This window comes from Clavelina lepadiformis, chromosome 6 (assembly GCF_947623445.1).
Source record: "Clavelina lepadiformis chromosome 6, kaClaLepa1.1, whole genome shotgun sequence".
NCBI lineage: Eukaryota > Metazoa > Chordata > Ascidiacea > Aplousobranchia > Clavelinidae > Clavelina > Clavelina lepadiformis.
The window spans coordinates 5342861-5360204 of NC_135245.1; the positions used below are offsets into that span (position 1 = coordinate 5342861).

General features: G+C 38.7%; 1 protein-coding gene across 2 annotated transcripts in view; it reads right to left on the minus strand.

Annotated features, from left to right (window-relative positions):
- Positions 1–547: 547 nt before the first annotated feature.
- LOC143461727 (papilin-like) overlaps positions 548–17344 on the minus strand; it is a 32400-nt gene continuing 15603 nt past the window's right edge. The window contains exons 6-27 of one of the 2 annotated variants that reach the window (XM_076959566.1): positions 11822–11945; positions 9895–9975; positions 9522–9694; positions 8997–9132; positions 8403–8523; positions 8203–8301; positions 7900–8020; positions 7595–7747; positions 7059–7238; positions 6763–6931; positions 6349–6513; positions 5764–5926; positions 5452–5564; positions 5093–5269; positions 4353–4880; positions 4007–4210; positions 3673–3786; positions 3252–3396; positions 2947–3086; positions 2489–2623; positions 2125–2262; positions 548–1904 (exon numbers count right to left, since the gene is read on the minus strand). In XM_076959566.1, the coding sequence (XP_076815681.1) occupies positions 1645–1904; positions 2125–2262; positions 2489–2623; positions 2947–3086; positions 3252–3396; positions 3673–3786; positions 4007–4210; positions 4353–4880; positions 5093–5269; positions 5452–5564; positions 5764–5926; positions 6349–6513; positions 6763–6931; positions 7059–7238; positions 7595–7747; positions 7900–8020; positions 8203–8301; positions 8403–8523; positions 8997–9132; positions 9522–9694; positions 9895–9975; positions 11822–11945 (3639 nt within the window). In that variant the 3' untranslated portion in view covers positions 548–1644. The remainder of the gene's footprint in view (positions 1905–2124; positions 2263–2488; positions 2624–2946; positions 3087–3251; positions 3397–3672; positions 3787–4006; positions 4211–4352; positions 4881–5092; positions 5270–5451; positions 5565–5763; positions 5927–6348; positions 6514–6762; positions 6932–7058; positions 7239–7594; positions 7748–7899; positions 8021–8202; positions 8302–8402; positions 8524–8996; positions 9133–9521; positions 9695–9894; positions 9976–11821; positions 11946–17344) is intronic. The other variant, XM_076959567.1, reaches the window with a different exon arrangement.

A 17344-nucleotide genomic window follows, 5' to 3' on the forward strand; every position in this document is an offset into this window, starting at 1 on the left:
ACAGAAATTGACTCAGCATATAATTACACAATTTTTAATTGTTTTAAGCAATACAAAATTTGCGGCAGTTTTCATGGTCTGGAGCGGGATAAGCAGTCGTTGACGTCGATGAAGTCAGTAAACGAATCTAACCAAAACCCTACACAATTTCCTTCGTCTTCATTGCAACCCAACCCACGTCTGGCAAATTCTGCCAAAAAGCGCTTCAAAGATTGTTGCACATGCAAGCCTAATCCAACATGAACGAGTTTAATTAAGTTCTCCTATGCGGTGATTTTGGGCGGCAGCAAGACGAAAATGGTCAAACGTAATAACAGTCGTGGTAGATTTCGGCATGTACCGATGTTTTAACAAAATCGTCAAATCCTGATTCTTGTAACAGTATAGCCTACACACAAGACAGGACGAAAGTGTAGATAAAAACTTGCTTATGAAAGTAGCCTAAAAAACGGGCCGAAATTCGTTAAACGCGCGCGTTCTTGTTTTACAGGCAACTGACACAGAGCGTTCAGTTAAACCTATAGCCACTTTCCAACAATACACTGGATAAATGAAAAGCAATTTCTGTATTTCATATTGCAAACAAAATCAATGGCACGCTTGTACCATAACAGTATGAACGTGTAAATAAGAGGTGAAAAAGGTTAAGTTGATTACGCAGTAACCAAAAATTAATGGTATCCTTTCGGTAGGAATAGGAAAAGAACACACTTCATTGCAAGCGGCTCATTTTTATGCCAACAGTGTCACAGCTAATTTGATTCGACAAAACACAACCTGAGAAAAACGACTTCATGTTTTTCCTCTGGTAAAGCAACCGAGTTCGATTTTGTGCTCATAGCATCATGAACGTTAATATGTTATAACTTACCGGCATGTATTGAGAAAATGTTGTATTTATAAACGATTATAATTTATATGCTGATTTTGCTTGTAGAGCAAGTTATCTGCGGTTTAACCTCGATTGGTCAACGCCTGATCATGTGATACGAATGTGTCGCAGTACACCAATCATAGGCAAGATCCTCAGTATTTAAAAGTGTAAAGTAAACAGTGAGAGCAATGTGTGGGAAGTAATTTGCCCTTTTTGGGGAACAAACTATGACCAAAAATTACCAATAGCACAACCACAAAACGTATATTGGCTTAGAAAAGAACCAACTACACCGGTTCGATTATTCATCACGTAGAAAAACCCTATCAAAATTCTTCAGGCACTTCTGAAAAAAAGTTAAGCGTATACGTCGCTGCAACCCATAACAACGATCTTGATGATCCAAGACAGTATGAAAAGAGAAAATAAAAGAGAGATATGCTGATACAAATGGGAGTAATAATAAAAACACTTGGTGATACGTAAAGTCGAAACAGAAACAAAAATCGCCAAACAGATACAAAAGATAGATTTACCACAGCCAGATTCACTTGGCGTTCAGTGAATGGAATGAGATTATGTCTACTTAAAACTCATGCACTTGTTGGCTATGGCGGCCTAAAACGGAAATAGAAAAAGATCCTCTCGGAAAATTGTTTGCTGAAGTCTTCTTGCTTTTATCTCGTCATCATAGTGAGGTTAACTATAAGGAGACGCTCTGAAGAGAAAACCTCGAAACATTTCTCTCATTCTCATGATAAGAACTGGTTTCATCTCGAGAGACTGGTCGCTCTTCGACTGCCCGTGTTCGAAGCAGGGACTTGGCGGCCTTTTCCCCGGCACGTCGCACAGCAGTATCTGATATATTGCTCGCACATGCCCGATTGTAACACCAACTGGCAATTTGCGTATTCTGGAAAGTCTAAACACTGTTCGGTGATGGCGGTGGCCAGTTTTGGCGCAGCCGTCGACGTTAACGTCACTGTCGTTGTTGTTGCTTTGGTAGATGACACTGGTGGTGCAGTGGTGTCTGATGGAACAAGGTAAAAACGTTGAGAAACTTGTTTATGAGGTTCTTCAAGGTTGGAGAACCTCGAACGCAGAATTTTCAATGCAATGTATGCTAACCATGTATTAGATAGATGCACATTACGCCATAGTCTGACTTACAATATGTTCATTATTCTATCACAAAACGTTAAAGATAAATTTATTGTACATTTATAACTGGGAAAAGTCGGGTATTTTACCTGTTAATGATACTTCAGCTGACGCGGAAATCGTTCCACCGCGTTCACTGTTCGCAACACAAGTGTATCTTCCTGCGTCCGCCTGGCTTATTCTCGTGATTCGAACATCTCCCCAGGGTTTAATCAACACGGTGTTGCCTTCGAGATGAAACCAAGAGGTGTATATTACCAAAACTATATGATTATGTAAACTGCGAAGCACCAATGGTAGTAGCAAAATAGAATAGGTCATTTCAGCGCTCAGCACTAAAATGAATAAGCTAATCGAGCAATCAACATGTACGTAACAGCTAAACGACAACACCAGTGATGTGTTAGGTTAACAAACATCCATTTTTGATATTTAATTGTTCATTTCACTTACTTCTACGAAGCGGTTTGCCGTCTTTATACCACATGATGGTGCCCTGACTACCACGGGTGCGACACTTCAGTCGAGCGGTTCCTCCAGGATAAACTGTCACATCGCTGGGTGTCGATCGGAACCTTAGTGTTTCAGCTGAAAACGTTAATAATTTAGTTACTTTTGAACAATTAGAATAAATTTTGTACGCATTTCTGGGTGGCATGGGAGACGTACAATGGAAGAACTGTTTTTTTGTCATCCAGATTAAAAATTTACCTCTTTTGATATTTACCAACTTACAGCAAGCAATGCATTCAGCAGTATACACTACACAGCACACAGTTTGTACATATTTGGTACATCTATTATTATTATCCGATACTGTATTTAAAAATTTGTATTTTTCCACTATATCAAGTAACACTAGTTTGGTCTAACGAGTTATTTAAACCTATGCATAAAACAAAAATTCTTACAAAGAATTGTAAGTCTGATTGTTCGCTGCTGCGGATCACTCACACCATTACTGGCCGAACATACATAAGATCCGGCGTCTTGATGGTCAACTAACACAAAAATCAAGGCGGTACGTTCTTCATCTAAGTGGACTGAAGATCTGAACAATAAGAAAGTACGTTTTCGAAATGAAACAAAGAAATTTTATGTTGATATTCAAACAAGAGTAATATAATATAGTTACAGTAACACCTATAATTACACTACAGTAGCATTTCGCAAAGCACTGATGAGTTACGAAATCACGTAGTTTAAATCAAAATACCTCAAATTATCTGGCCCTATTTCAAGCCCATTCTTGAACCAACGAACGGTCGGTTTAGGATATCCCTCAGCTGGACATGAGATCCTCGCGAAACCTCCTAATCTTGCACTGACCAGTGTGCGCGCAGGCCCGATGCGGACGGGAGCTACAAAAAACATGATCATGTCGTGGTAGTTACAAAATTCCAAAGTTAATGCGAGAAAGAATCCATGTTCATGCTAGAGACATATCGCTGTTTGGATGCCGTGATGCCGTTAACTGAGTAACTAACTGCTGAAGAAGACGTGTGAGGCTCGCACTTGAGACTTGTCTAAGGCTTAAAAACTTGCAGAAAGCATCACGAAACCGTACTTTAACCATAAAGAGTGCTTTTTTCAAATTAGCTGGTTCAATCACAAAACAATTTATGACAGCATCTTACCTGGGCAATCGTCATTTCCGCTATCCGGGGTCACACCGTCAGGACAACAACCAAATTGGTTGTTAACACACGACGGATGCTCGGATGCCCTCACTCTTGCTAAGGCAGCATCACCTGATAAACATGTACCGTTAACGAATCTCTAGTTTTGTTTAATTTCATAAAAGTATTTTCAAAGATGCGTGTATTTAAGAATTTAAATACTAAATAATTATGATGTTTTTCTAAAGTTCATTAAGCTCTTTCGAACATCGTAGCAAACTCAATATATACTCGCAAGGATACAACCGCAGCGAGGATAACAAACTTTAAATTTAACATCCGTTGAACTTACAATCCGCAGCAATAGATCCGTAGCGTCTTGTTCCATCCAGTTCCGTTCCCGACTCCGGATCAACGCACCAGCAAAGAGTCGTAACTCCGGAAACATCACTGATGCACTGGAGAGGTTTGTATCTTCCGGTTGAGCTGTCGCACATCGGGATTCGATCTTCCTTAAAAATCGCCATGATCTGTTTCGTTTCGCAGCGTGTGGGCGCTGAAAGAAAAATGCAAAGGACGGGATATTTTAAATGACGCAAAGAAGTATTTGCTACACTTAACTTTGAGTGATTTCAAGCAGTTAATTCAATAACAAGTTTTATCACGAAACTAGCGGCAATTTACGTCGATGGACTTACGCCTAGTAGGTTTAGTTGTGGGTTCAGGTATTCCGTTTCCCTTGCAAGTCAAATCGCACAGCTCCATGGCCTCAAAGTTATTGCTATTGCCTACACAGCCACCGTAGATGAAACTTTTGCAGGTTTGGTCAATGGGATCGTAATACCAGCGCTGGAACCGCCCCAAACAAGGTCCCTGGCTTTGCGGCAGCAAACATCGTTTAGGATCAGAGCGTCGTAAGACTTTGGCTAACTCAGTTAAACCCATTTCTTTTGGCGAGGCCTTGACGTGCGTTGAGCTCTCAAACGCTTGATTGTCGGAGTCAGTTTCACGGTAGGATGTGGCTATGGTCGGTGGTACAAATATAGCCTCGCGTGTCGGTGTAGTTGTCAAAATGCGAACGGTTTTACCGGAACGTGTTGTTCTGGAATGGGGTCTGTTTGGGGCAGTAGTTGATTGTCTTAAGTTTGGCGATCGTTGTGTTGTTAATATTGTGGTATCCAGGGTGGGTGACGAAACCTCGTCGGTCACTGAACTTCCGTCTCGAACTTTATAAGAAGAAATAGGTGGTAAAGTTGAGAGAAAGCTATGATAACCTTTGTAGCCAACGACCAATCCACATTTGGTCGTTTCTACACCTCCATTAAATCATACATTTTTTGAACTGAAGTCCCACACTTTTTTCTTAAATGCGAATACCTCGATATGCAAAACCCTGATACTGTATATTAAGGAATTGGTATTCGTTGTTAGAGCTTACCCGAGGACATTGAGCCGCAAACAGCTCGGCATTGCTCTTCACTGTCGAAGTTGTTTCGGTTCCCGCCGCAACCACCGTACCAGAAATGTTCGCATCTCATCTCTGATGGACTGTAATACCACCTCGATTGCCACTCGCCACAGAAGGAGCCTCTTGCTGGCGGCGCGTGACAGATTTCTTTGTGAAAAGCAATACTCGTTTTGCAAAGGCAATACACTCTCATAAAGCATGGTGTTGTGTGACGTAGTATGTCAATAACACTTCTAAGACCGAAATGTTTTCGAAATTTCAGCGAATTAGCAAGAAAATGCCTTAAATTAAACTACAAGTACAAAGCGTTGTTATAATCTTATGCCTACCGTGTTCTGGGCAACCAAGGTTATCGGCCCCGGTCGCCCTCTGCACGCCATCTCTGCAACATCCGTATGTGGAGGTGAAACAATCCACTGAGTTCTCAGAGTCTTCTGTGGGACTAAAAGTTAACAGGAAATAACGATGATAACAAATCAGGAATTTTTACCAAAATATTTCAAACGGTGTGCTAATAACTCACTGTTTAAAGCAGAGAGTAAACGTTTGTCAACATAAACTAAAGTAACCCGTTCCAAACATGAGCCGTGTTTTTGGCCGATCTCGTGAAAATATTGATATTAACATTAATAGTAACCTACTTGATATCAATACATCCTTCCATGCGTGGTCCACTTGCTGGAGTTACATCATCAGGGCAACATCCGAATTCCGAATTCCGACATTCTTCTTCATTCTTATCAACTCTTGTTGGGAAGATTGAATTGGATTCAACTAAATTGTGCTCGTAAAGATCCTCCTCTGCTAATGGAAGAGTGAATTTAGAAAAGCGACGATCTTTTAAAAGATTTAGTCAACCATCGGTTTGTCTCTTGTTGGTTCATTTCTTCGTTAGATAACAAAAAAACTTTGAATATGATTTAATCTAAGGTTGGACCCACAGAAAATTTCTTGCAACCAAATTTTACGATCGTGTTAACCACGCATGAGAATAATAGTAATATTAATAATATTATTATTAATCAATACATAATTCCATGCGTGGTCCAAGCTTGAGAACAGACAAGATTGCTAAGCTAAAAGAACGTTAATTCTGCTGGCGAAAACATTCTTCGTACTGTACATCTCACCTAACAATGATTCTGATAATAACATGACTAGCTGCTAAATGAAAGGCGTCCGACTTAGTTAACCAAAATAACAACAGGCTGCTTCGGAGTAATCACCTAATCTCTGGCATGGTTCAAGATTGCAAATCTTCTCTGCGAGTGGTTTCCTTGACAGCAGACACGTTTCTTCATCTTCTGGCATATACGTGAGCTCCGAGAGACACATGACTGATCTCGTCTGAATTCCTCCATCGCAGGATGCAGTGCAATCATCCCAAGGCCCTGGGTTGGATGTTTAGGAGAGGTTATATGCTATTGTGAAATTAAAATAATGTAATAATGAACAAAATTAAAATAAAAAATAAAAAACAAAAAACCAAAAAAAATCGTAAAAAAATTCCGGACATTTGATAGCACACTCCGAAAGTTCACGCAAATGAAGCCGAAATTGAAAAACGTCATTATTATTAAATTCAATGCAAGTGGACATCATTTCAATTCTCTCGCTTATTATCGTTTTTCCCATCTTACCGGTAAACCATGTGGCAGGGCAGCTCGGTTTGGAACAATTCTTCATCACCGGAGGCTTCTCTCTCTCTTGAACGCAATGATCATCCGGAAATATCGTATATGTTGCGTTCCGGAGCACGGCACATACTACCATACGCGTCTGCATGCCTCTCCCACACTGCGCCGAACACTGCGACCAAATAGGTTACTATAGTTAGTTACCGGTAGTTAATTAAAAACCAGAATCAATTGGTGAATACCGAGAAAGTTTCTTAACAGCGAGGTTTGAATTTTACCCTAACGCTGATATATTTTACCTCACTCCATTCTCCGCTCATCCAATGTAGTGGGTCAGTACAATGGGATGTTGAATGGCAGGGTCTATGAGAGTTCGGTTTCGGGATGCTGGAGCAGAGGGGATCAGGATACATTCTTCCTTCTTGACTGGCACAGTGTACCACTCGCGTCTGCATTCCTTCACCACAGCGCTCTGTGCACTGGAAGAAAGATTTGATTTTGGATTTGTTAACCTTAATACGTTGAGGGAATGGTTGTTTTCTGCGGTAATAACGTAGTAAGGCTAAAGCTTCACAAATAAAAGTTTAAAAACTCACAGATTTGCATCTGTTTGCGAAATAGATTAGCGGATTAACATCTCTAGAGATAAAACTACATAAATTTATTCAGGTAAAAAAATTACGCTTTTTTCTAAAGTTATTTCAAAATTGTTCTAAAAATTGCAGTTAATTGTTTTATTTTTATTTATAAAACGGATTCGTTTACGCTCTTCAAAATTGTGTCTGTGATTAAAGAAGCACTTCAGTCAAAAATGCAATTCCAAGAAAATAATTACCTCGCCCCATTCCGTAAACATCCAGTCGATCCCAGTACACGGTCCGAAGTTGCATTCCCGGATGCTCTCCGGAGCAGAATCGGAGGAGCAAGATGAAGGAGGAGAACAATGAACCTCCCTTGTTTGTCGACCGATGCCACATGTCGTTGAACACTGGAGTCGTAATAACAAGTTTTTAACTAACCTATTTACTCGATAGTTCAATTTTAATTGATTATTTCGCATGATAAGTTCATCTTTGCGTTTCGCTTTGTAAAGTTACGTATGGGTTTATATAACTCGTGGATAAAAACGTCTTGACTTACATCTGACCAATTGCCAACTCGCCATCCGGAGCACGGCTGCACGTTGCATCTCTCCTGGTTGATGGGACGGAATGGACTGTCGTCGTCCAGGCACCTGCTGTCTTGCACCAATCTCAGATCACTTTAAAAAAGACAAAAGTTAGGTTAGAAATTCGGCGTAGAGCTGAATGAGATTTTGCTAAAATTTGTGACTAGCTACTGTACTTTCATTTAAAAGTTCACTGAAGTTTACTGAATTTTATACAGTAACGCAGCATAAAGGTTATATAATCTCACCAAAGTTTCAGATATCAAGTAGGCTACCTGTCGGAGTGTGGCGGAGTTTCAGTGCAGTAGACCTGACGAAAGTGTATTCCGCCATTGCATGATACCGAACATATAGTCCAATTTGAATATTGCCACCTGAAAATGAAACATTATTCAAAGCCCCATCACTTTTACCCTTGAAAAGTCATCAGAATTCCCATAAAAAAACAAAAGCTAAGAAATAATGTTTACTCTACCTCGCTTGACAAGGCTGTTCGTTGCAAAGTCGTTTCTTAGTCGGTCGTTGTATGGATTTGCATACTGATGATGACGTTCTTTTGCCATTTTTATGACAACTTACTCGACGAGCTTGGGTACCTAAACCATGAACAGTATAGATTATATCATGTAGCGTTACGCTTTACTAACCAAATTCCAGTAATCAGAAAAAGTTTAAATAGAGTTAATCGCACACAACAGCAGGTTAAACATGCGTTGGCTTATTTTCTACTCAAGCTTGTATAAACCTTATCACACATGGAAATTTCTTTCGTCAAACAAACAATTAGCATGGGAGCAAAGTATATTGGGGGTTACCACTTACACGCAGCGCAAAAATGAAAACGAAAACAGCGGAAAATCGTGAAGCAAAAAGCCAAAATCGTGTTTTCCACAGTCTTGGTTATCATTTTTGCTCTACATAAAAATTAGCATATCACAAAGCTAACATATACAATAATTCAAGGACAGTTATTTATCAATACTATCATGAAAAATACATGGTATTACCGGTAACCTAAACTAAACTTGATACCGTCCCAGCGCGCTTAAAATAGTACATCTAAACCCACCTCTACCACAGTCTCGATTACATTTGCCCCAGTCGGAAGTCACCCATTCTAAATCACCTCTGTTTGGGTCACTTATGCCATGGGGGAGGTAGAATTTATAGCGGATTCCTTTATTTCGCCGTTGCTGTACCATCAGCTGTTTACGTAGAAGCAAGAGATAAAAGGAATTTTAACGTTGGTAAGATCCTGTTGAGTGCATATCAATTTGTACACTATAGTATGTTATCGTTCCTTCGACAAATATACACAAATGAAATATAATAGAACGGTTTCTAAACCTAAAAAAATATACTTTTAATATGATCAAATAACTTCTAGTCTGATATATCTTTGTAAATTTAACTGTTATTATTAAACGCGTCAAATATCACTAACAAAGTAATTAATCTAAATATACATTATACAACTAATGAAGAGGCATCAGGATTACGCCGATTTACTGAAGTTGATTACCAATATGATTTTCTGTGTATGTTGTATGTTGACCATTTTAACATAATAAACACAGAAATATGCGAAACTTACGTCGACAAAAAGATCTTCAGTTGTTGGTCCAAGGGCTCGAATACTCTCGAGCGCCCTCTTACGGTCAAGTTTTCGTTGATAATACAAAGTTGTTCCGGCCACTTCGATATCCTGGGAACGATTGATCGTCCAATCCCCATTCAGAACATATTCCCCGGCTGCTTTACGTACAGCTAGTTGAAGAAGTTTTTAAATTAAAAATACTTGAATTTCAACACGTGGTTTTTATACTGATTTGTTATTACATAATAGCAAGAAACAAATATTTATTGCGAAACGTTCAAGTCATAGAATAATACACAAGCATGCTCAATTACGTCGAAATACCAACTTGTTTTGTAAGTATTAAAAAGTATATTAATTAGGAATTTACCGAGGAAATTTCTAGAAGCTCTGTTTTCACTTATTTCTATGTTGGTTGCTCCAGTCGGAATCACCAACATGTCGTTGTATCCTTAACATATCAATATGAATATTTTAAATAACATATTAATGCTTCAGATTTTCATGAAACATAAACTCAATGTGAAACATTGTTTTATAGCACTTATGCACCAATTATGTGCAAACAAAAACCGATTAATGGCTAATTATTAACCCTAATGTTGTGCTATATGTAATGGTATGTGGTAAAAACAACTTTAATTGATTAAATCAAAATAAAACTACTGAGCAAAAAAGTAAGATGTATACAGAGGTGGGCAGTCCATACTTTGAAAGTACCGTTGGTAACGATACCTGTACTCGGCAAAAAACGTACCGACGGTTTTGTTATTCGGTACTATTTCAAAAACGTAGTTCATTACTTTGCTGGTACTGGGTATCGGTACTTTTTAGAGAGCGGACCAGGTTGCAAGTGCAATTTATGTCGATATTATGATCCCGCTTAAGGTTACTTCAGGTCAAAAACTATGTGAACTCACTCCTTGCGACTTTGTTACCCACTTGTAGATTAAAAAAGAACAAAAAGCGCTAAAATTGGCATTAAGGTGTAAGTAAAATGAAGTTTTTGAAAGTAATTCGTTATTTTTTTCTAAAAGTACTGTCGGTACCGGTATCGACACTGAAAAAGTACAGCAGTACTGCCTACCTCTGGAAGTTTTCAAGCCTACGTATATTATCAAAAATGTTAATTGCACTGTGGAACGTGGCTCTCGGCAAAATTAAACGTTTCCTTTGGAAAGGAATTTATTAGATTAAAAAGCAGACAACTTGTCTCAACTTTGAAGCAAATCCATGTGGGCGATGGGCGAACAATGCTGGGTCATGTGCAAAATACTTTTAACTATGAGGTTGCAGCACCACAATACAACACACCGACAAAATCTCAAAGCCGCAACCAAACAGATCGTTGTTATTAGGCGTCTGTTTTTGGTTAGTTCGAAAAATATTAAAGTTATAAACTCTCCACACTTGTCTTTATTTGTCAAATACATGTATACAGCGAGCAATTAAGCAATTTTCTCTCTGTTCGTGTCGCCAGTCATCATATTAAGTAGCTGTCAAGCACATGGCGCTGGCTTGTAAGTAACATAACAAATTCAACTCTGCTTGATTTTAGCTAACACAGGACCAGTTAAGATGCCAGGCAAAAGTGAGTCAACAAAAACATAAGCGACCGGTACAAGCTACTAGATGAAACCACGGTTCAACCTAAGGTTACTTTTGTTGTCAACATATGCAGCGAATTGGTTCAAACCCAAAGGAAAGGTTTTTAACTCACAGGACATTAACAACATGACAAGGGTATTGGTAGGTCATACAGACCAAACAGACAAAAGCGTACAATCTATTTACGTCTGGATAAGTTGCCAAAACAGACGTGTTAAAAGTGTAAATTAGCAGGCTATTCTGTCTTGCCCCCTGACCCGGTGGGTGGTATATTTAGAAGAAACATCGAAATGTGTTTACAGAACCGTAATACAGTTACATCAGAAAAACAGTGCCACGGCAACACGACAGGCTGGCATAAATTATTCTATAAAATGTATAATAAATATGACTTGGCGCCATCTCCCGCTGTACGAAGTCAAGGCGCGGATGTTAGCAACAGTGCGCAATCTATGTGTTTCATTTTATACGCATTTACCTTACGCAATAGAGAGACTATTAGGTTGCAGTAAATCGGAACAACAAGCGCGATTATTTGTATAATTGTGAGCAAAATAGGAAGCCCACTTGTATTAGTGAAACCTTATCCTTTAGAGTTTACAGTAGAAAAAAAAGGTATTTGTCTAAAGTTAAAAACAAAATTAAAAACACAAAAATGCGGAAATTATACTGTAAATGGGTCCAGATACCTTGGTCGGCAAACTGCTCATTGAAGATGCCATCGATCAAGTAACAGAAACTCCCATCTCCACCGCACTCCCTACATTTATCCTCCTCTTGTTTTGATCCCAGCATCATATCGCATCCGACCTCCTGAGCGTAAAGAATTGTTGAGGAATAATCGAAAATTAGTCGCTTTAGGATGTATTTACATTTGAGCTCTGACAATGACATCTGTGTTCTCAGTCATGCTAATATTGTACGCTAAGAAATTTAAAAACAAACGAACCACGTAAACAGTTGGAGATAACCAAAGTAATTTGTTCGAAGTTGGCTTGTTGATTTTTAACTTTCTGGCGGATCAATTACTGCGTCAAATGTCGAGTGTCAAATAACACTTGGCAGGGGAAACCACACGGAATTTTAATCCAACAGCAAATCCGAAAAGACAACAGCGCAGTTAAAGAGTATAATTCGCACGAGCGACTGCATGGCCGAGGAATCACCCAATAAGCCTGGACTAAGAAATTTGATCAATCGTCGCTAAAGACCGTCGAAAAAATCTTAGTTTGGCGGTGAAACAGGAACTCAGCGTCGGCCAAATACAAAACAACGCACGTTTTTAACACAAATGTTAGTGAGTTTGGCCGTTAAAGGCGTTGAAGCGTTAATTTGATGATCGCAAGAACAAGACTGCAGGCTGCGAAGTGAGATTCGCGTATTGAGCGATTATCTTTTTACATACGGGCAATTGAACATCATACTTTGCTATAGCAAAAAAAACGGTGCGGAGTCTGCATACTTGCACGTGAAACAATTGCGATCAATTATATGTTTTATTAGTCGGGCCTACCCAGCTTATCCCACATCATCGTCAAAAACGTCAAAAAAGGATGATACTTTTGCCAAATATAATTTGCCTACATAAAAAATTAACTACCACTATATTTGGGCATGATTAGGGTGAAAGTAATTTGGAAAGAAGAAAAGAAATATAACACCCAAAGCGTCTGTCTAACATATCGTGTTTCTGAAGATTAACTGAGATAAAACTGGGGTTAATGATGGTTAAAACTTAAATTTTTGCAGGTTTGACTTTTACCGATAAGTACCAGTAGCCCTTCTGGAGTTATGGCAATTAAGTTGGCTTTTCCACAACAAAAAAGCTACAAAGGGCACCAGAATGTTTGTATGACAGACGTACCTCCCATAACAACTTTTAAAAACAGAATGACGCGTTAACCGCAAAGAATTGAATAAAGTCACATAAGAATTAAGATTTGAAATATGCGTGGGCTCTTCCCATTTCACCTGCTAATTACATTAACGAATGAATATACTGTATACAGTTACCCAATACCACATTTGGGTACCGTGAATTTCAACACCGGAACGTAACCAGAGCCAAAATTGCGTTTTGGTACCCAGATCAGTAAACAAACGTTCCCTTACAAAGAATACGGGCTCGTGGTTGACAATTAGGGCAACATGTTAATTGACTTCCCAATCAATTATAGCATAAAATTACAAGTCGTCCACTAACGTATAACAAAGGCGTTTCATTAAGCAGAGCACGAGCGGAAGGTAACGTAAGACTCGCGAGAAATTATCCCTTGATAAAATAAAAAAGTTGTCGCCCTCAACATAAACATCATATTAACTTGTGCGTGACCAGTAGGCAGGTTAAAACACCTCGTATCACTATACTCTCAAACTAACTAACTTACTATATTCTTCTTAGAAAAGCAAACAATTGTCCGTCAACAAGTACAGCATTTCGACTTTTTATCGCTTAAACAACATGCACATATTAGGTGAAAGATGATCTTTTTAGTCTCGTTTCAAAGGATGCAATTGTTCCAATAATCTGGAAGTTTATAATTATGGTCTTAAAACTTCCGACACGAATTAAAGGAAATTGATTAGTCACAAGAAAGACAAATCACGTACCTTGACGTCATTCAACTGACTGTCAAACCAAAAAGGAAATTGAACTTACGTATACAGACATCGGTCTTAAAGTTAACTCACTACGGACCATCATAAGTATAGTCGTCACGTCAGTTACTTATAAGTGGTTCACCACTTGGCGGCAACGTGTCGCTACAACTTAATTACGGTGTAACACTGGCGGCTTACATTGAAACATTTTATACTTACGGTTGTAATTATATCTTTTAAAGCTTACAAGTATATAGACAAACTTGTATTTAACCGGGGCTGCGGCTACATCTCATAATGATAGAACAGGACAGTTAGGTTTAGTTGATTTCCAAGCTACCAGCGGAGTTTTACTTTTTCGGCTGCTCTCAGTGAACTACATCAAACTAACTTGGGGCGGGGTCCACTGTTGTGTTTGTTTAGCGACGCACAAGAAGATTAAACGTATGGGCAAGGTGCGTAGGATTATATGTATTGAGCTTTTTCATCTGCAAATGAACCATCCCCGAATACTACCTTCGTTTTTGGCCCAAGAAAACCTTCAAACGGATAAGCTTCCGTACATATTATATACAGTTTCTTTAGTTTGCGTGAAGTGCTCTGATTTTTTCAGGCACGTGTTTCAATCTGTACAAGAAAAGCAGGTATGTTTGTAACGTACTTTATTCACAAACTGTCCTTTTTCAGAGAAATGCAAAGGTAAGTTCATTAATTATACATACATTGGTCCAATATACGTGTCTGAAACAATAAGTTTAAACCAGTCTGCAAGTATGTACTTTACGAACATTTCTGCTTTTGTTACACTGATCCACATCATTAAATCAGTTTCAACATTACCTCAGTTATACTACTTATCAGGTTTACGCACTTCCTCTATTCCAAATTTAAAGAATTTCTAAACCGGTTCTTTTTTGACGAGAACTCTATTATCATTATTAGAATTAGACTAAACGCATTGGTTGGAGTTGCCTTAATTTGAATCACCAGCTGCCACAGCGATAAAATTCAATCCAAACAGGTTTTAAACACTGGCGCGACAAAAGGGCTGGTTGTGTGTTCGGTCTTCAAACATTGAATGAATGAATTTACAAGGTTTTAATTACACGTTAAATAGACTGTTAAGAAATGGCTCAGTTAGAAACTAGTTAAATTTACGGCGATGTTTAAATATTTATTTCACAGAAACTATCACTTCTAAATGGTATAAATGTAGTGAATGTCAGATGTGATCATGAAAAAAGGCACTTTGTGCATGCCTTGTACAGTATGTTTTACGTCACTGAATAAAAAATGATATATTTAGTCAACCCGCTCAGCCAATAGGACCTTATGGGGTTAGCGAAGATCTTTACGTAAAGGAAGTTTTCAATATTATGAGGGATAACAAACGTAAAAGAGAAACTGAGTTCATGATACGTCCGTAGGTCAACTCGTTCTGGGCTAGGTTCGCAAACTAACCGTGGGAATAAAGAACATCGAGTGATTGCGATACCTGTGCTGGGCTTCATCGTTTTCGCGAAGGTTCGAACAAAAGACACGAAGCCAACGTTCCCATTTTTCTTTTTTACAAGCATAAAAGTATCACTGTTATATTGAAAGAAGTTGAAATTGTCGTGTAGTCACTAGTTTTGCGCTATCTTGAGCGACAGGAAATCCATTACTTAAAAACATAGTAGTTTGGTAAACCGAGCGACTTTAAAGTTTTATTGAACTCGATTTGGGACGTTCAACATTCAACCTAAAGCGAAAAGTGTCGCATAACTGCTATCATTATCCGGTAATAACTAGTACGCCCGCAAACATCAGACTTAATCAATAAATCAAGAAACCAAAGACACCCCTTATAAATTTCAATCTGATTTCAATAATTCTGATATCAAGGTGTAGGAAAAGCGATAATTAAACCGTAATAATCATAATTACAAGTGAAATGGCCTCTATAACAGTAAGCCGTAATTGTGTAATTTGATAGGAGACCGATGTGCTAGAGTGTGCAAGCTTATTTCACCTGCGAATTATATGGTCCAAATTAAACATTTGTGGCCCAGCAGCAACACAATTATCTGCAATAATAGGCGCTAATAAGCTATAGCTACGTACACATATTGTCAAAGCGAAAAAAAGATCGTGACAATAAATTAGAAGTAGTTAAGCAGATAGTCGCACCAAAAACAGATTGGGTAATACATATCTTATCTGATTTAAACTTTCCTTGTGTTAATTTATTTTACCGCTATTGACCAACGCTCTATAGCTTATTACGGTTATGAAAATAAAGCTTACTAAAAACTGTACCAACCTTCCGAATATTGCTAATTAAAAGTCTACTTTTTTCCACGTTTGGGTGTGGGCCTCCCGCCCCAATACTGGAATATGCTTCGCAATAAATCGGAAAACTTTGTGGTCTCCTAAGTATTTAACTGAGTAAACATCCATCGACTGCTGTCGTAGTTGATATGATTTACTACTCACGTAGTCCACACATCGATGGTGTTTTCAAAACATTGTCAATTACGTTCGTATACGAAATGAAAACAATTTTACTTAATGAGAATTTTGCATATTTTATGTAGAATGTAGCACGCCTGTCTTAGAACGACACGCGGAGAAATTTGTCTGTGGTAAACAGCTTGATAAAAATTGTAAACTTCTATAAACCAGCGAGTCCTAGCGTAACCGTTTCCAGGAATATAAAATTCGAGGCAGCAGACTTTACAGGTCAGCGACAATGGAAGCACTTTCGCATAGTTGGAAAAACATACAAAGCAAAACAGTGGTAGTTGTCGAAAAATTCACAGCGAATTACCCTATTGACGACATCTAAACCACACCGGGTATGCTAGTCGCATGCAACTTACGCTACCAAGACCGAAAGGTTGCACGTAATTTGTTGTCTCACCAAACAAGAGCAAGAGGTGCTTCCAGAACAAAGCAGACCTCAGGCGCCAGACATAACCAAAATTCAAACAGTAGTTGATATACCCAAGCCTGTGAATAATTTGACGACGTTGGATAATTTTACCTGCTAAACGGCGTATATTAAAAGATGGTTCGCGTGAACAAGAAATAAGTGTTGTTTATTTAATGATCGCGCGAGGCAGAAAAAATTAAAATCAAATCAATTATTGTCACAAAAAATTAGATCAAAACCGCACGATAAAGATTGAAAAAGTGTAACAACCTGGTATTATGCGCTTGCAGTCGGTCGTAAACGAACCCCAATGACAGAGAAGATTACATCTACGCGGAGCAAGGGTCGTTTCGGGTCAATAGATTTGACGCCTGGGCCGACGCCAAGCACAGAGAAAAGTGCGATAATTCAATTCTTGCGGCGAATATTAGCACGTGTTTGTGAAAATTTTTACAGAATTTTGTCATGGACAGATTTTGCTCGCACCGAACTGAATGCGGCCACGCGACGCATATTGACAGAATTAGCACTTGCTGAAAACCTGGTTTTGTGAAATGCTTAATAGGCAAAAACTTCAGTAAGCACAGTTCTACATCAGCTGATGTTGTTATACCGCCACAGAAAGCGAAACTACAGCCTTGATCACAAATACATCAGCATTATTTGCATTAATATTGTTGCTCAATGTAAAGCTCAA